At 44.2% G+C, this 19,133-nt stretch overlaps 1 protein-coding gene across 1 annotated transcript; it reads right to left on the reverse strand.

The window, feature by feature from the left end:
• Window positions 1–5,910: 5,910 nt before the first annotated feature.
• On the reverse strand, window positions 5,911–18,832 carry zbtb11 (zinc finger and BTB domain containing 11; the record flags this gene model as incomplete). Its single annotated transcript, XM_080727330.1, has 11 exons — window positions 5,911–6,465; window positions 8,048–8,469; window positions 9,223–9,398; window positions 10,850–11,008; window positions 11,128–11,245; window positions 11,839–12,250; window positions 13,309–13,638; window positions 14,310–15,310; window positions 15,399–15,630; window positions 17,509–17,738; window positions 18,487–18,832. 11 exons carry the CDS (start codon window positions 18,830–18,832, stop codon window positions 6,343–6,345), a joined length of 3,549 nt encoding a protein of 1,182 aa, XP_080583456.1. The 3' UTR covers window positions 5,911–6,342.
• Window positions 18,833–19,133: the final 301 nt, after the last annotated feature.

Here is a 19,133-nt window from a genome sequence, read left to right on the forward strand (position 1 = left end):
CTCGCAGGTGGAGGCTGGTGGGCGTGTCCCGCGGGTGGGCGTGTCCAGAACCTGGAATTGACCGTGTGATGTATTGTTGACATGACGTCGCGCCGCGAGACGTTGCCATGGTTTTTACTTTGTTGAATGTTGTTGACAGTCAGATGGTATAAAAAGGCCGGCCACAAAGCATAACCTTTTCATTCATGAAGATGATGGAGATGAGTGTCCAGGAGTCAAGTGCGGTGGCGACTTTGTCCAACTGTACAGTACTGTCTACCAGGAGCCCCACTAGTACAACTACCTACGTGTGTGATGATGGTTTCATTGCATGCAGGAGGTTAACCTGGATACTGAGGACCATAGATATGCTGAGAACCTCCAGGCAGAGGGATGCCTGGAGGGAGCTGCTGCAGCAGTGCGTGCGGATGAACAACACCCAGCTGTTGCTTAATGTGTTTGTTCAGTCCATGCTGGAGCGTAGCGCCCTCACCAGGGAGCGAACGATGCTGCAGCCACACCGACCCATCATCAAGTGCATCCCAACCAGCCTGACAGATGGACAGGAGGATGTCAAGCTGCAGGAGGAGAGGAGGAAGTCACCCCAGAGGAGATCATCACTGACCGCCAGAAGTGAGGTTGGATTGTGGTTTCAGGTACCTGAGCAGCCTGGCCACAACCACAGGGTCAACAAGGAGGAGGAGAGGAGGAGTAGGCTAGCCCAGAAAGGAGAGTACATCATGGTTGAGTTGTTGGAGACAGAGAAGACCTACGTCAGAGATCTAGGTGAATGTCTAGAGACCTACCTGGGGGAGATGACCAGTGGAGCGGATGAGGAGATACCTGCAGGCATCCTCCACAAGGAACACCTCATCTTTGGAAATCTCCAGGAGCTCTACGAGTTCCACAGCAATCATTTCCTGAAGGACTTGGTCAACTGTGAGCTGCCAGAGGATGTGGGACACTGCTTTGTCACATGGGCTGAGAAGTTCCACATGTATGTGACCTACTGCAAGAACACGCCTCCCTCCAATGAACTCATATCAGAACATGCTGGAACCTTCTTCGACGACATCCAGAAGAGACGCGGTCTTGATCGGGCCAATACGATCAAATCCCACCTCATCAAACCTGTACAAAGAATCACCAAGTACCAGCTCCTGCTTAAGGACCTGTTGTCTTGCTGTGAGGAGGGAAAGAAGGCAGAGATTAAGGATGGTCTGGGGGTGATTCTGGATGTTCTTAAGAGAGTTAATGATGCCATGCACCTCGCCATGTTGAAGGGTTTCCCTGAGGACCTGGATGTCCAGGGGAACTTGATCCTTCAGGACAGTTTCCAGGTGTGGAACCCCAACGCTTTCATCCAGAAGGCTCACAGCCGTCACCTGTTCCTGTTTCAGAAGTCATTGGTCTTCAGCAAGGAGATCAAAGACTCCTCTGGCAGAACAAAGTACAAGTACAAGAATAAACTTCCAACTTCAGAGTTGTTAGGAATTACAGAGCACATTGAAGGGGACCCATGTAAGTTTGCTCTGTTTGCTGTAAAGAACCCCACCTCTCACAGCAGCACTGTACTCAAGGCATCCAATATGGAAGCAAAACAGGAGTGGATTAAGAACACCAGGGGGGTGATGCAGGTGAGAGAGAATCACCTGAAGTTTAGTCGTTCTCTTCACCTCCCCAAACCACTAGCACTGTTTAAAAGCAGGAGAGGGAATAGCTTTGCAGGTACTGGCGTCTCAACTTATAGCAGAGGAACATAAGGCCTGTGTGGGCCTTGACGGTAACAGGGACCAACAGAAGACACTGTACTGTCTATAACCTCATCCGTTTTATTATATACTGTAATTTTTATAATATGTAATAATTATTATTATTTAATATAAATGTTACCTCAATGAGTGTACAAATGGACATAAACAGACCTGTTGTTCTTTAATAATATCCTGTATTTTCTTGTTTTGTTTCTTTCATTATTAATCATTCCAATTGTATTGTCCTTTGTTGTTTCTGTTACCCATTCTTATATCACTTCTAATCATCAGACTGTAATAAACAACTCCAATAAAATATATATGTCACAGTATGTCAGCTTCTAATATTATCTTACAATGGCTTATAGGTAGTGATCATAATGATAGCTGGTGTGCAGCTATGGGACTGTTCCCAGTTCCATTAACATTAAACCTGTGGAGGTGTTCTAAAGTGGTCTCAGTCTATGAACACAGAAATGTGCTTGATTCTCATACCTTCTATTTCTACATTGTGGAAAACTTGGTTCTGTGTTCTATGGCCATTTAACTTATCTTAACATGTAAGCCTGTCTAACATGCAAAATAACACATCAAAAAGACTAGGAGAACTCTCAAACATTTTAGAAGAAATGTTATACACATTTAACCAATCTGTATGGTAAAGTATGCTAATACAATACCAGTAAGACTCCCTAATCGGGAGATAAGCGACCGTTGGTCGCTTATCTCCACAAATAGGCCAAAAGTTTGTTTTACCAATTATCAAGACATACGGGCAGTTGACAGTTTGCCATGGTTACTCATTGAAGTTGAATCTCCATATATGGAGACATAAGTTGCTCATACCATAGCAACCATGTTTTTTACAGGGCCTGGGATTGATGACATCAGAAATCTCCATATATGGGCATGAAAGGGATTTTGTTTCTGGAAATATGTCTGTGGGGTGCCACATTTGGAATAAAACACTTACATCACACATCTGGATATCCATACAGCCCATCTAGTTTGCCTGTGTCCATTTATGCCCATATATCTGATGACATTGGGACACTGATCTCCATATATGGGCATAAAACTTATGTTAATTAGTAAAGCCTGGGGATCTCCATATATGGGCATGAGGGGTACCCTAAAAGGGCATCATCTGGGAATAGCAAATATAGTTATCCTAGAAAGTGAAAATCTTACATCAAAGGCCATAACTACCTACCTACCACCATACTGCATTCCTCATTAAACTACCTACCAGTAAGATGCCTATAGGGAGAAAAGCAAAGGGCGAGGTTGCACCATTTCTTGGTCTTCTGGCCAGTGATGTATATCGGACCATTTAACCATATATGGAGACATCTGTTACCCAAAGATATTCACAGATATGGGCTTAATATTGATGACATAAGGGATCTCCATATATGGGCGTAAAAGGGATTTGGTTCCCCTGGCATCACAGGGATCTCCATATATGGGCATAAAATGGATTTGGTTACCCTGGCAACACGGGGATCTCCATATATGGGCATAAAAGGGATTTGGTTCCCCTGGCATCACAGGGATCTCCATATATGGGCATAAAAGGGATTTGGTTCCCCTGACATTACAGTGATGTCAGTGGCTGGTTCTACAGAGGGGATCTCCATTTATGGGCATAAAAGGGAATGTATGTATGATGATGTCAGATATCATAGACGTCATAGGACTTTCACATAACGAATAACTGAGTAAGCATGTAAACCCGTAAAATCTATATTTGGGCATGGCTGATTTATGACCTCATCATGATGACACGAGCAAACACAGCTGAATTGTATAAATGATCAGTGCAGAAACCAACAGAAGTATTTGACCAAGACTCTTCGATTTAAACATCAACAAAGGTGTGACGTTTGTTGATGGTCACAAAGGTGTGACGGACGGACGGACGGACGGACGGACGGACGGACGGACGGCCGGTGGAGGTTTTCATAGTAAACTGCTCCCTGACGGTCGCAATAACAAACACAATTGAGGTGGTTTCCCTTTTTTCTCTTTCTATTGGGAACTATAGACAGTTAGGAACTCTACTGATTGACAAGATAATGCACCTACATTCTGTGATACTGAGCAATAGATTGTAGCTTTAATATATATAGCATATTTTGAAAGTTAACATTCGGAAGAACACTACAAGAGCACTAGATGAACATGTCTAGAGGGTGAAGGTACCGTTATTTGGTGCAGTGGTGATGTCAGTTTAACAGCAACTTCTGCAAACAACAGTGGAACACAAATCATTGAAAGAAAGTGGCAACTATATATCTAAACAAGAATAGTTGTCTACTTACTTACAGTACTACATACATACGAATAGTTGCTTATTCATGCCACTAATATTCAAGAAGGGACTACTAATATAAACAAAAACAATTGCCAATATTGGAAGACAAGGCTGATAATGAGCTTATCCTATCTTTACTCCCGGAGTTGGTTCTAAAGACCATTTCCTAAATTCCTGACAAAATCCTTAAACTCACAATTCTTTGAGACATTAAGTATTGCAATCTTCTAATCCACTAGCCACTGCTTGCTCTTAAACCAGTGTTATCTTTTGAGTTCTTTTTTTACTTTCAAACGTTGCGCAGTAGATAACGGTGAGAGTGGGGTTTCAACTCACAACCTTGAAGACACCAAATAAATCTATAATCGAATGAGCAACAAACAGCCTTAAATGATGACAGTATGTAATATTCATATTATTAATAGTTGAGTAAATAGCACTTGTTAGTTACAGTAGCCTATAAGCACAGATCATTTGGAATGGGAGCAGATAAATAAAATAAAATGCAGATTTCAAATTCTGTCCGAATCACAGTCACTGATCTTATTAAGTTTGCGCTTCAGCAACATAAAATCTTCTCCAGTTTCGCTCTTTGCCCTCCGATAGATATTGGACTAGGATCAAGGAGACATTCTCTGATATTTTAAGTATTAATATTGCCCCCGATCCTGTTCTAATTATTCTGGGAATGTGAGATTCCATTTCAACATCATCATATGGTCTGTTAAAATATAAATTTGACACACTGTAAAAAGGCTACTACACTTAAAACATTAGCTCAACGTATTGACCAGTACACTTCAACTTGAAAAAACAAGGTTCACCTTAAAAAATATTCACAATTTAATAGGGTTTCGTGCTGCACAAACACCACCAGTCTGACCATATGCCCATACATGGAGATATCTGCCAGTCCTCCTGGTCCCTTTTATGCCCATATATCGAGATTGCTGATGTCATCAGTATATGACCATGTATAGCGACACATTAAGGTTAGCCAACACACTCCATATGTGGTTCCTGAACAGAAGGAGCACCTTACTTGTATGGGCTGCAAGAACTTTGTACCGCTGTATGTAGGGCAGGGGTGCCCAAAAGGTAGATCGTGATCTACCAGTAGATCACCAAGGGTGTGCAGGTAGACCACATGACATGCCTCTAAAAATATGTAGTTAAAATATAAAAATAATATGTCAATATGACATCAAGAAGGGCCTATCAGCTCCCTTCATGGCTTCTAAAGTAGGCAAACCTCCAATGCAATACTTAGTTCAAGAGTCAGCATCATTACAAAGAACCCCAAAACCTACCACTTCCATACAGAATGGGATGAAGACATTTCCCCCAGTATTTCCCATTTATTTCCCCCTTACAGTAAGTGTGTTTGTCTAAAATGTAACGCCAGTGCTGCTATTCCAAAGCCCCCCCTCAGGCCCTCAGCTAAAACATTTTGGATGGGTAGATCATGTTGAGCTAATCATTTTAAAAGTAGATCTCACATCAAAAAAGTGTGGGCACCCCAGATGTAGGGTATTGTAATTTGAGGGAAATTGAGGGTCTCAGTTGACCCAATTCTCTACAGGGCCCCCAGAAAGTCCCATGGGCCTTTTCAGAGCTCCAGCTCTGGTTGGAGGTCGCCTCCCTACTATTTTGTATTGTAGCTTTAATCATGTGATTTTATAAGACACACACATGTATATAAAACATACATATCCAAAGTGTTACTGGTATGTTCATGTGCAATCACGATGCTTTGCAGGCTGTTAACTATTTAAGACAGAAAACACAGTGACATTAAAGGGAGCACATGTATTTTTATTTGATTATCCTTCTAATGTAGTACACAAAAAGAAACGAGGAAGCCGCAACCATGACGGGTTGAGGATCAGAGCTGCACTAAAATACAGCTTCACAAAAACAAAACTAATAGAACAAGTTAATAACGGGGGACAATGAGTGAGAAGTTCAAGTAAACAAAGAATGGAACTCATGTCTTTACATTAGTTTACTTCAGCCATGAATTCTCCTGAGCTTCAACAGTGGTCGATATTATCATATCTAGCTATTTACATCCAATGTACAAAGGTGCGTGAAATCACTGCCCATGCCCATGCATTGACTTGGGCAGAGATTGGGCACCCAACGGTTCATGTCCACTTATGTACACTTTCAACAAAAATATACTTCCTTTCTTTTTACATTTCCGTTCCACTTTATACAGAGAAGCAATTAAAAGCACATGCGTCAGACTGTGTGTGCGTACGTTGGGGTGGGGTGGGGTGAGGGTGGTGCTCACTCCACCTCCGCCACGTGAGCCACCTCCACCTCCATGGTCTGAATGACCTCGGTGGTCCCCTCCTCCTTGCTGTCTCCGCTGGGCACCATGGCCTGCTGCGCCAGGACGTAGTTCACCACCTGCAATGCATCAGTGGTGTAAGGCAGTGTTTCTCAACCTGTGGGTCGGGACCCCCAGGGGGGTCTCCAAATTATTTTGGGGGGTCCCCAGATGATTAACTTAATGTGCAACATTGTTTTCTCACTCAGTAAACAAACCAACACAAAGTTGAAGTGTAAAGAGGGTACATGCACATTTATAAAGTGACAATTTAAGGACTTTTTAATACCTCTTTAACATGACAAATTGGCCAAATATTAGAGGAAGAAATTGTGAAAATAGCAGATCTACATGCTCACAACGCCTCGCAACGCGAGGCGCTGTGAGCATGTAGATCAGCTATTTTCACAATAAAACCATGTTATACAATATGTAATGCCTTAACTCTTAGTGCTCGTCAGGGTGAGGGGGTCCCCAGTTATAATATGATTATTTTGGGGGTCGTGGCCTGAAAAGGTTGAGAACCACAGGTGTAAAGCAGCGTTTCTCAAACTTTCACATTTCAAGGTCTCCCCTTAACCCATTTAGACCTGGTCCAGGCCGGGACGCTCTCTGTGTCACATTAGTATTTGCTATACATATAGCAACCTAGGTTAGGTTAGGTTTTAGGAGACGTTTTTAGAATCGTTTTTAGAATAGAACTCTGACAGTGTACAAATGGTTCCATTTGTACACTGTCAGAGTTACAGACATGTATGGGTCAATTTAGACCCCTATAACGGAACCCACAGAGTCCACTTTGAGAACCACTGGTGTAAAGTAACTAAGTGCATTTACTCAAGTACTGTGCTTAAGTACAATTTTGAGGTACTTTTACTTTACTATGAGTATTTCCAATTTTCTATACTTTTACTTCTACTCCACTACATCTCAGAAGCAAAATATTGTACTTTTACTCCACTACAATTATTTGAAAACTCTAGTTATTAGTTACAGTTGTAGATTTTGATTATTAATACATTAACCACTTCAGTCCTATATTGATTTCGGCCATTTGAAAATAGCAGATCTACAGTACAAGCTCGAGATGCGATGCATTGTGAGTTTGTAGATCAGTTATTTTCAAAAGATTTTTCATACGTTTTGAACTTGTTAAATGCAACATTCTGCAGAATGAGTATGTATTTTTAATATTATTTGGAGAAAATGGAAAAAAATGTATACAATAAAAAAATAAAAATAAATAAATGAAAAAAGTTATAAAAAAAACATGGCCAGCTCACGTATTAGGAGGGCAGTATGTGTCACCAAAAAAGAAGAGGTGTTTTTGATGAATCTATCATGGTTAAAATGGAGTTTGAAGTTAGAATAGGTTTGTATAGGAAGGTGCCCTGGATGGGGAGTGTCTGATAAAATGTATATCAAATACCTAAATATGGAATCAAGAAAATATAATCTGTATTTAATCTGTATTTAATCTGTCCAGGGTGTTCACAAAAGCCAAGTTTCTTTTAGTGGAATATCCCTTTAAGTACATTTTGATGCCAATACTTTTGTACTTTTTACTCAAGCACATTTTGAATTCTGGACTTTTTACTTCTACTGTGCAGTATTGATACATTTATTTAGGTAAAAAGTTTGAGTAACTTTTCCGTCACTGACCTGCATGATGCTCTGGTCCGACAGCGTGGCGACACCGTCGCCCTCCGCCGCCGCCTGGACAGCCTCCACGGCCTCCACCGTCTCCTCGGTGATCAGCACCGTCTCGATCTCCTCGGAGGCGGACGGCAGCGCGGGCCGCAGCTCGGGCGGCAGGTCGGACGCCAGAATGCTGACGGCGTGCTCCACCTGGGTGCCCTGGTTGTGGAACTGCAGCGTGTCCTTCTCCAGCATGATCTTCATGGGCAGGTTCTCGCCGTGGTACTTGGCCATGTGCTTGCGCAGCGTGCGCGCGTCGATGTGCGCCTCCTGGCAGAGCGGGCACACGTACGGCCGCTCGCCCGTGTGCGTGCGCACGTGGCGCTTGAGGGAGCGCGCGTCCGCCCAGGCCACGCCGCACGTCAGGCACTCGAAGGGCTTGACTCCTGAGAAGAGACGTATGGGATTTAATGTTCACCTACACTTTACTCTGTACAAGGGCCTCTTCACTGTCTGTGGATTTTTATGAGCTGATCCTCTTCTGCAGTAGTTTAGTAGTACTTTGAGTACTTTTGGAATTGAAGCACAAGCCTTCTCAGTTGACCAATGATAATGATGTCTTTATTAAATAACACAAATACCAACACTTGCAGTCTAGGTTTCTCCAAAATGAAATTAGATCGAACAATGGGGGGTAGGACCCAAAAACTAAGAAAAGGTTATCACTTTACTACATTACTAAATGCATGGTCAGGAACAACATGCAATAGCTTCACAGACCGCTAGTTAAAAACCCCTATCCTACTGAATTACTGAATTACTTGTAATCATTGAGTCAACTTTGGTCAAATCTCACCGTGCGCTTAATAAGTCATGTTTTAATTTAGTTTGTGTCTTGTCTCCAGGGACCAGAGTTACAGAATAAATCCACGTTTTAAAATGCATTAAAACGCAATGATAACACAACAACAAAATCTAACTGGATTATCTTACTTATCTTACACCACCACCTCCCTAGCCAGTTTCAAGCAAGTTGATTTTCATATTGTAATTAATCAAATGGCTTCTTCAACCAAAAAGAAAAAGAAAAAAGAAAAACAGAAAACGGACTGCACTGCAGTAATGACAAGTACACGGCAAAAGTCGAAGTCAAAACTTGCCAGACCAGAATTCATCTGGTCTCATTCTGGTAGACTCACCCTGGTGATTGTTGATGTGGCGCCTGAATTCTCGGAGCTGTGTGAACTTCCTGCCGCAGTGTTCACACTCCCTCTCCAGGTTCTGCTTCACTCGCCCCTTCTTCCCATGCGTGGCCTTCTTCACGTGCCTCCTGAACAGCGCCTTCTCAAAGAACTCCTTCCCACACACATTACACCTGGGAGGGGATGGGACGATAAGTGATAGTATCGTTTATCGTGATAAAAAACACTCACAATAATCGTATCATGGAGATTACATTTATCGTGATATCGTCCTCCGTCATGCACTGGGGTCAATTCACCTTGTATTTGCCGAGCTGCATAAACGGTACCACTTAAACCCTCTATAATTGGTAAAAGGTACTTATAATATCTAGTCTGGCACAAATAGCCAAGGCCTATTATGGAGAGTTGCATCATTATTGCGACCGTCAGTTCGCAAGTTACTATGAAAACCTCCACCGGCTGTCTGTCTGTCCCTCTGTCAGTCCGTCACGTCACAATTTTGGCCCTACTCTTATCTCCGGCACCGTTGCCCCTGGCCCTATCCATGCCAAACTTTGCACACACAGTCACACACTCCTTGGCTGGCAAACCACAACCACTTGGCCCTCTTCTAGCACCACCATGAGGCCGATTTTTGCAAAACACATTTTTGGACACTGCTCCTACAGATTTTTCCCTAAAATCACGCAAAGCGGTACACAGTATCTCTAAAGTCATGTCATCAACGTCTGTCCCATTTCCCATATTCCCTCCTCATTGGCTACGATTGCCTTCTAAAGTTTGTGTATGCGACCTGACGGTCGCTTATCTCCCGATTAGGGAGTCTTACTGGTTGTACAACCGTAGGTTGAGAGTTATAGGCCAAAACATGAAGCCAGTGGTTATTGGTGGCACAATGAGGATGATTTGACACATTTGGGGTGGAGGTTCTTTAGTGGCCTACTGGGTGTGTGTGCGCCAACTTCTGCCAAGTTTCACATGATCAGTCCAATGGTGCCGGAAGTGAGATACTCACACATGGTAAGACTGACGGGGTCGAAAACATAGTCTCTAACTTGACGGGAAACAATAAGGTTTTTAATGAAAGTGCTATCAATGATGTGTACTAGAAAGCAGTACATTATTATGCCGTGTGAGCAGGTTGCAAACAAGACATTCACTTAATTTGTAATTAAGTCTGATTTATACTTAGTTGTGCTGAAAATAGCCAATCTACGAGCTCACAACGTGTTGCATCGTGAGTGACATAGCCAGTGAGAAGGTGAGGACTCGGCTATGGCAATTTCCAAAGGCCCCTGTTCCTACTTTAAGTTTTATGATGCTTGATCATACTGGCTTCCTTGTACATGTCTCATTTCATTCTGATAAAGGGCAAAAGAGAGGGAATTCATCTCTGCTAGAATTGCATAAACGCGGGATGAATAATCTATTGAGAAAGAAAAGAGGACTTCTCTGCTGGGCTAATTTTAGAAGCATGATGTATTGTCATGGATGGTCCTTCAGACTTCTACATAGCCACGTGATTGTGTCACCAATTGCACATGATCATCTAGCTCACAAGCCAGGCACAGAAATGCACTAGAATGACACAACATTTTCAGATGCCCTTCAGAGTACATACTTGTAAGGCTCCGCCACCGTGTGGGACTTGACGTGGGAGTACCAGTCCTTCTTCCAGCTGTAACTTTTCCCACACACTTGGCACTGGAACGGCTTCAGCCCCATGTGTTTATTCATGTGCTGCTGAAGATCTTTGGCCTCATAGAAGCTCTTGTCACAGCTGAAACGCAGACAGAGCTAGGTGAATATACTGTATTTATGTGCCACAGAGACAAGCTTCATCACATTGCGTTTTTGTCCCATAATGAACATGCATAACAGCGAGAAACAGTTACTCACTGACTACAGTTATATGGACGGACTTCAGGTCTGGGCTGGTGTTTCTTCAAGTGTTTGCTCAGGGCAGACCCTCGGTAGAAGGTTGCGCCACATGTGTTGCATAGGTATTTGGACTCACCTAGAAGAAATGAAGTATTTCATTGCAGATGCAGTTGACATGGATTAAAGCGGGAAAGAAAATCTCACTACCGAAAATGTTTGTTAGGCTTGTTTGTTAATCCTAATCTATGATTTGTGAAAGAACGTGAAAGGAGCCACCCTAAACCAGCGCTGAGTTTTACTAAAACATTAGCGCAAAATGTAGAATTATGATATTTTTGTAATATTGTTCTTGTTTTTCTACATACAGCCAAGCAGTTTTCTTTACCCTTCATAATATCTCAAGATGCTTCTAATCTGAACATGAATTATGTTGCTAGTTTGACCAATTCAAACATAAAATAATTAATAAACGAAAAAAGCCATTAGAATACATGCTGACATGCATGAAATCATGGCAACCAAGAACGTTAACCCAAAAGTTGAATATCTTTTGTTTTTTAGAGTAATTTCTAATCTGTAGTGCGATGGTGTCGCTTGCCAAAAACAACTGATCTACTGTACAAGCGGCACATTGTTAGCAGTTCTTTTTGGCAAATAGCACAATGTTCAAATGTATGTTAAGCTATTAGGACATCAAAGAAGAAGAATGAGTAATGGTGCACCGCAGACCTGTGTGGGTACTGGTGTGTTCCTCCATGCTCCTCTTGCTGACAAAGGATTTAGCGCAGATCTCGCACTTGAACTGCTTGGTGACGTCGTGCAGCGCCCGGTGCATCTTCAGGCTGTGTTTGTGGGCAAAGGTCTTGCCACAGACCTTGCAGGAGTGCGGCCGCACGCCAGTGTGGTTGAGCATGTGGATGCGCAGGGAGTAGAGCTTGGGCAGAGTCTTCCCGCAGATGTCGCAGACGAACGCCCGCTTGGTGCTCGCCGCCGCCGCCTTGTCGTCAGAGGCGCCGCCCTCTGGTTTTGCCACGGGGCTCGGCACCACCGCAGGCTCAACGATGATGGGTCTGGTCTTGGTCTTATGCCGGGCCAGGTGGGCACGCAGCGAGGCGGCATACTGGAACTCCTTGCAACACAGCTGCAGGAATTGAGCACAAACGACAACAATGAAACAAACCGTGTGATATAAGAGCAGTGTTGGGGAGAGTTCATTTCAAAGTGTAATATAATACGTTACTTTCAAGCCAAAGTATTAGGTTCTGTTAATATTATGTTAACGTGTCACATACATTGTCCCAAGTTACTACATTACTTACTTTGGGATTACGTTTACAAAAAAACACCCCAGATAAAGTGTAAATGGACCATGAATTATGAAAGGGGAGGCTCAAATGGAATAAAGAAGACAGACACAACACCAATGTATTGGTATTAAAATTCTAATATAAAACAGATGGTTCCATTGCTTGATTCTGATTGGCTGGGTTTAGTTTCGTTTATTTGATCACTCACAATTTTACAAGTCATACATCCACTTAGTCATTGTTACATGTGATCAAAAGGAATAGGCTGAAGCTGAAAGCTTGTGGATGCTTATCCTACTTATTTTCTCCTGTTAAAAATAAAAATAGCAAGTAGCACAGCAGTATTGCTACACAAACCGAGTGTTTACAATATTCACCCTACCTCCATGGATGTATTACCATTCACAATTTTGTGACAATTAACATCGCCCAAAGCTGTCCTAAAATCACTGTAAACGACGGCCTTCAATCGCTTTAGCATTCTGAACCTCACTGTCATGATGAACCAGCACACAACTCAGTGCTGCAGCACCCTCTATTGGTGCAGGGTATGGATTTAAAAAAATACAATGTCAGTATAGTGGACAAACCGTTATTAGTGAGCACAAATTTGTTAGAAGGAAATGCCTTACCTATGTACATAATAAAGGGCTTTGCAGACAGGCGCCATTATTCGCTGGAAAAAAAACGGACGATTTCATTTTTTAAAAGAATACAATGATTCTCTATGACCTCATGCACACCGGCTCCAAATTTGACGTGTGAAAAGTGGCTGCGGAAGTTCGATTCGTGTGTCTTTTTGCATGCGGTAAAAACTCATTGGCAAACAGAAATAACGCAACGCTCCTGTGTGCAAAGCCCTTAACTGTAATTATTAATCAATAACACTTACACTACACTTGTACCCGCGAGCCTTCTCGTGTTTCAACGTGTGCATGATGAGGGCGTATCGCCTCTGGAAGGACAGGCCGCAGTCAGAGCACACATGCTCCCCGCCGACGCCACTGTCCTCCGGGCAGTCTGGCGTCGCCATGACATCGTCGGCACTGTCCGTCGCCTCCGACTCGGCCTTCTCAGTCTTTGGTTCCTTTGCCCCGGCCTCTTCTGTGATAGGCTCTCCCCCGGTGATGCTCTCTGCAGCCTCCTCAGCCTCATTCCTGGCCAGCTCCTCTGCTTCACTCTCCAGCGGCCTCTTGGAAGGCCTCCCCCTCCTTGGTCCCCCCTGCAAACACGCACACACTTAATGTGAAACAAAAATGCCTCCTCCACATTCACCTGCAATCCTCGCTAGGCCTGTCACAATTATTACATAATCGTGTAAATAATCGTGTAATCGCAATTATTTGACTTATTCGCAATTATTTCGTCATCATCGTTTCCATGTTGAAAAATGTTCAGACATTTTCGAAGATAGTGGAAATAGTAGATATTTTCACTATCAATGTTCTTTTTAAAGTATCACGTTATCAGATATGTCAGTCAGTCATTTCTTTGTATATTTAGGTCATGCGTCATATCTGCCATGTGGGCATGTGCAACTTCAAAGCTTAAAAGCCAAACAGCAAAACGACAAAAACACAATTAAATCGTTGATCGCAATTATTTGAGTGACAATCTTCATGTAATGTCTTAATCGTGACAGCCCTAATCCTCGCATTGTTGGAACATGTTTGCCGTACTTGGCGTGCTATTTATCATGTCAATGAATTAAATACATTCCAATGTAAAAAAGACCGTAAAAGGTATTATTTGGGATGTTCCTTTTAGGTTTTAGATCGTTTTAGATTTTCCTTAAATTGAACTGTACTACATTTCAATTGTATTGACTATACTTGAGTTGTACTGTTCTGAGTGTTCTCCATTTTTGTCTAATAAAATAAATCAATCAAAAACCTTGGCGGGCGAGGCGGCGCCCTGCCGTGGCGGACCCTTCTTGTCTCCGTCCTGCTCCTCCAGGCCCATGTGGAGTCGTGCGTAGCCCCCCAGGCCGATGGAGCGCTGCCGCAGACGTCTCTTGTTGGGGTCGTCGCTTTCCTGCTGCTCCCCTGCGCTCTCCTCGGCAGGCGGTCCTTCAGGCGACATGTCCTCCTCTTCAACGGGCTCAATGAGATGAACCGCCACCTCCCTCTTCCCCCTGGGCCGCCCCCGCTTACGTTTCTCAGGGGGGGCTTGGGCTTGTGTCTCTGGTGCAGAGGTCATCTCTTGCGTTGGGGGCAAGGCCATCATCAGAAGCAGCCTGGACAGAGCCGCTTTGTCTTCGTCCATTTCGTCCACTTTCGTGATCAGGGGGCCCTCCGTGTCCTGCGACTGCTCCATGGCCAAGCACGCCGACACCACAGCCAGGGACTCACTCTCCCCCGCCTGTCCACTATGGGTGACCACTGTCATGGTGTCCTCTTCTGGTCCTTCTCCACTGCGGGATATGAGAGTTATGGATTCTCCTGGCCCTACTTGAGTCAGAGTCACCGCCTGTGCCTGCCCCGATTCACCCTCTGCGGCCTGTGACACCGGCACCACAGGCTGTCCCACATGGGGTCCCATGGTCCCCGTGGGGTGCGACACGACAGCAAGGGACTCGTCGCTGACGGCCATTTCCGTGTGAGTGACCACTGCCTGGCCGTCACTCCCTATGGTCACCATATAGGCACCCGAGTCTGTGAAGTCCTCCTGGCGAACGGGGTGGCTGGACACCACTGTGTGGGTGTCCCCTCTTTGATAGACCATGATCTTCTGCTCCTCCACCTGTTTGTGCACCGATTCACAGATCTGTAGCACCTCCGCCATCAGCAGATGTTTGGCCAGGGTGGCGAGTTCGGCCATTATACAGAAGTTGAAGGTGAGGGTGGATGTATAAGCAAAGTCCAGCAGAGGGAGGAAGCTGGCCTTAGTAAAACCTGGGAGGAGAGAGACGAGGAGCAAGCCATCAGCCATTGAGCAAGGCATTCTATTTTTAAATAATAATTCAAAGTGACGTGAACTCACCCGAGAGGTCAACCACGGCCTCGTGCGTGGACACAGCTCCCTTCTCGACAAAGAGCTGGTTGAAGTAGTCACTGCAGGCTGCCAGCACGGCCTTGTGTGCACGGAACTCCTCTCCTTCGATCAACAAGGTGATGTCACAGAACTGATTGTTCTGACGCTGCTGGTTCAGTTTGTCCAACATCGTCTGGCTGTGTTTGTTCATGAACTGTTTCACCTCACCCTTACTGTCCACCTGTCCACATGACCAAACAACAAACCACATGATGTTTTAGACTTAGAGCACTAAATGCTGCTTACATACTATCTGATAACTACCTTCAGGAATGCTAAACATAATAAAGCCCTTTGCACACACGTTTAACCGCACGGATAAAACGGACAATTTCATTTTTTTTAAAGAAAACAATGATTCTCTATGACCTCATGCACACCGGCTCCGAATTAGCCGTGCGACGAGTGGCTGCGGCCGTGCGTTTTTTTCTCGATCGAACCCAGTTCGATTCGTGCGTCTTCATCACTCCTTTTATGACTCCTTTTTGGATCTGCAGCGCCGATTCCGCACAGCCTTGCACACCAAATCCAATGCGTTTTATTCATGCAGCAAACGAAAAAAACGCAACTGTCCTGTGTGCAAAGGGCTTTAGACTAGTAAACTTTTGGCATGGCAAATAAAGAAGGAAGAAGCTGGAAGGACCATTCATTCTATAACCACAGATGACGGCAGGTCCCTTCTTAAACCACAGGAAATAAATCAAGAATTGAAGACATTCTATTCAACATTATACAAGTCAGATCATGACTTAGAAAAAAACAAGGCAGCAAGGTTCTTGGATTCAATAACTTTACCTACATTCAGAGGAATGGTAAACATACAAAGAGAGTGGCTTGTGAACCGGCAGTACCATACCCATGATGCATTGCACAAACGTCCAGTGCCGAATGGAGACTTTTAAATCTAGACTAAAACACAACATGCCCCTTATTTTTACCTACTGCCTTAGTGTGTGTGTGTGTGTGTGTGTGTGTGTGTGTGTGTGTGTATATATATATATATATATATTTTTTTATATATATATGTTTTAATTCGGGGAAAACTCGCTCTTTCGAACGACCGCTAGTTCAACAAAGGAGTGTCGGAAGGGTTAGCGTCAGCGACTCACCCCACGGAGGTTAGGTTTAGGGTAAAGGGTTAGAGTTGGGTGTCGAACAGATGACATGTAGTAACAGCGAAGCTATCCCTTAAATTTTTCTTGTGTTAATATTGTTTACTGTCGTTTACACTTTTTACGCTGACTTTGACTTGACTTGACTAGAAACACCTACAGTATGTTCGGATGGTTAGGTTTAGGTATAATTAACAAGACATGGTCTAATCACGCTGTGGCTTTCATGTGGATCTTGACGTGGACTTCATGTGGCCAGTCTGTGACGTCAGTCGTCTATGACGTATCGATGACCTACTGAATGACTCAATATTTGGGCACGGTTCTAGCCTGATCTGACTGCTTTTGCTATCCATTATCAAAATTAAAAAGGGTTGTGTACTTGTGTTTAGGCATTAGGTTTGAGAGTTATTAGGTATGGTTAAGATGAGGCTCTAGTAAGACGGTTAACAACTAAGGCTGGCCTTACATTAGCAGATAATCAGGCGCGTTTCAGACGCAGGCAGCCCGATTGTCGGGAGGGTAATTAAATGCCCCGATTGTCGGCTAGTGTGCGGCCGGCTTATACATGGAGAGTAGCGATTCAGGAGCCACAACTAGGCCCGTCACAATTATTACATAATAACTGCAATTATTTTCCTTTTTGAAAAATGGTACCTGTAATACTTTTTCACACATTTTCAAAAATAATGGAAATAGCAGATCTAAATGCTCACAGTTGTAATTATTGGTATCGTTGTGAAACCACTTTTGATTATTGGTATCGGTCATTGTCAGTCACTTATTTGTCATATCTGCTCAGTGCAATTTGTGTTCACAAAGCCTAAAGGCAAAACAGAAATGTACAATGGAAAAACAGTTAAATAGTTCATCGCCATTAGTAAAATCTCAAGATTGTGACAGCCCTAGCCACAACAAAGTGTTTTAAGACCCAAAATGACACTTACAAAGATCAGCTCGGAGGTCTTGCTGTTGCTGATCTTGGATGCAGCCTGACAGGATGGGCCGATAAACTCGTCCAACTCCTCATCTCCGTCTTCTTCCTCGTCCTCATATACATCGTTCACGTGTACCGCCACCTTCCTCCGCCTGCCCGGCCGGCCGGGGAGGCCTTCATCCGCAGCTCTCCTGCACAGTACACACTCTCTGATATGGTCCTTCACATTCTTCAGGATACCTGGGATGTACCGGTAGAATACATAATCATTAATATAATAAAGTTCTAAAATATTCTGATTAAAATATACAGCTCTGGAAAACATCAAGAGTCCAATGAATAATATAGTACAAATAATATTACTAAGGAAGGGGTCAGGAATCAGCATTTGGTAGAATAATAGCTCATATCAGTGGCCTGGCTTGTGGTTAGAGTGTCTGCCCTGAGACTGGGAGGTCGGGGTTCGATCCCCAGTCGACTGTAAAAATGGGACCCAATGCCTCCCTGCTTGGCACTCAGTATCAGGGGTTGGATGGATCACCATTACTGATTCCCAAGCGCGACACAGCTGCAACTCACCACTCCAAGAGATGGGTCAAATGCGGAGAGACTTCTGTCATAACTCTGTGGGTTCCTTTAGGGGGGTTTAAATTGACCCATACAAGTCTGTAACTCTGACAGTGTACGGTTCCATTTGTACACTATCAAGAGTTAAGGGAAGACCTTGACATTTGAAGGTTTGAGAAACATTGATTTAAGAAACACCATTGCTGTTGTGACTCAACAAAAAAACACATCTTGTTTTGACAGTAGGGGGCGACATACAGCCAGCATTGGTGTTTATCCAATATCCACAGGGAGGGCTTACACAAGCTAGCTCTAACGCAGCCAGGTCGACTCTGGCCGAGTTAAGTTCCTACCACCAGCGACTTAAACATCTTTAAAACAACATGCTCTCACTACTACTACCACCACCATTATTCATTACCTCTCCACCAGTACTTCTGAGAGATGCTCTCCCAGGTGAGCTGCTGGTTGAGATGCTCTCCTCCCGCTGTGATGTGCGCCTGCTCGATGAGCTCCGTCCTCCGGGGGTCCTGCAGCACCACCTCCAGCTCCGTGAAGTCCTGCTCCCCGGGCTGCTGGCCTCCTCCTCCCGCCGCTGCTGCTCCTCTGGAGCGCCGCTGGTAGAACAGCGTGCCATCCCGCACCACGTAGCAAGCGGCCGCCTTGCGGATCTTCCGCTTGGTGTTCCCGTGGGTCCCCGGCGCGTAGGGCTCCCGCTCGTCCGTCAGATAGCGAATGATGGCCAAGTAGCTCTCTTCATTCGACATGGCTCGAGTTGAGAGACACACACTCACACACACACAGACACACCGCCTCTTAGCGGTTAAATAGCGGACAGATTACAACTCTCGGTAGTTGTAAAAATGTGTCGGTAAATTTTCCGTGGCGCTCGGGCGTCACATAGCCCGTTTCTTGGCGTATAATCTCGATTTGTCGAATTGTTTTCTAAGGTGGAACTGCTGTTCGTGACCGTCCGGAGGGTAGACTTTTTGCATGAACAGACAAAATGGCTGCTGCACAACCGGATTTTGCGTCACGCGATGGCGGAAGATCTACTACACCACACAC

This window comes from Nannobrachium achirus, assembly GCF_963921795.1.
Source record: "Nannobrachium achirus genome assembly, chromosome: 1".
In the NCBI taxonomy this organism is placed as follows: Eukaryota; Metazoa; Chordata; class Actinopteri; order Myctophiformes; family Myctophidae; genus Nannobrachium; species Nannobrachium achirus.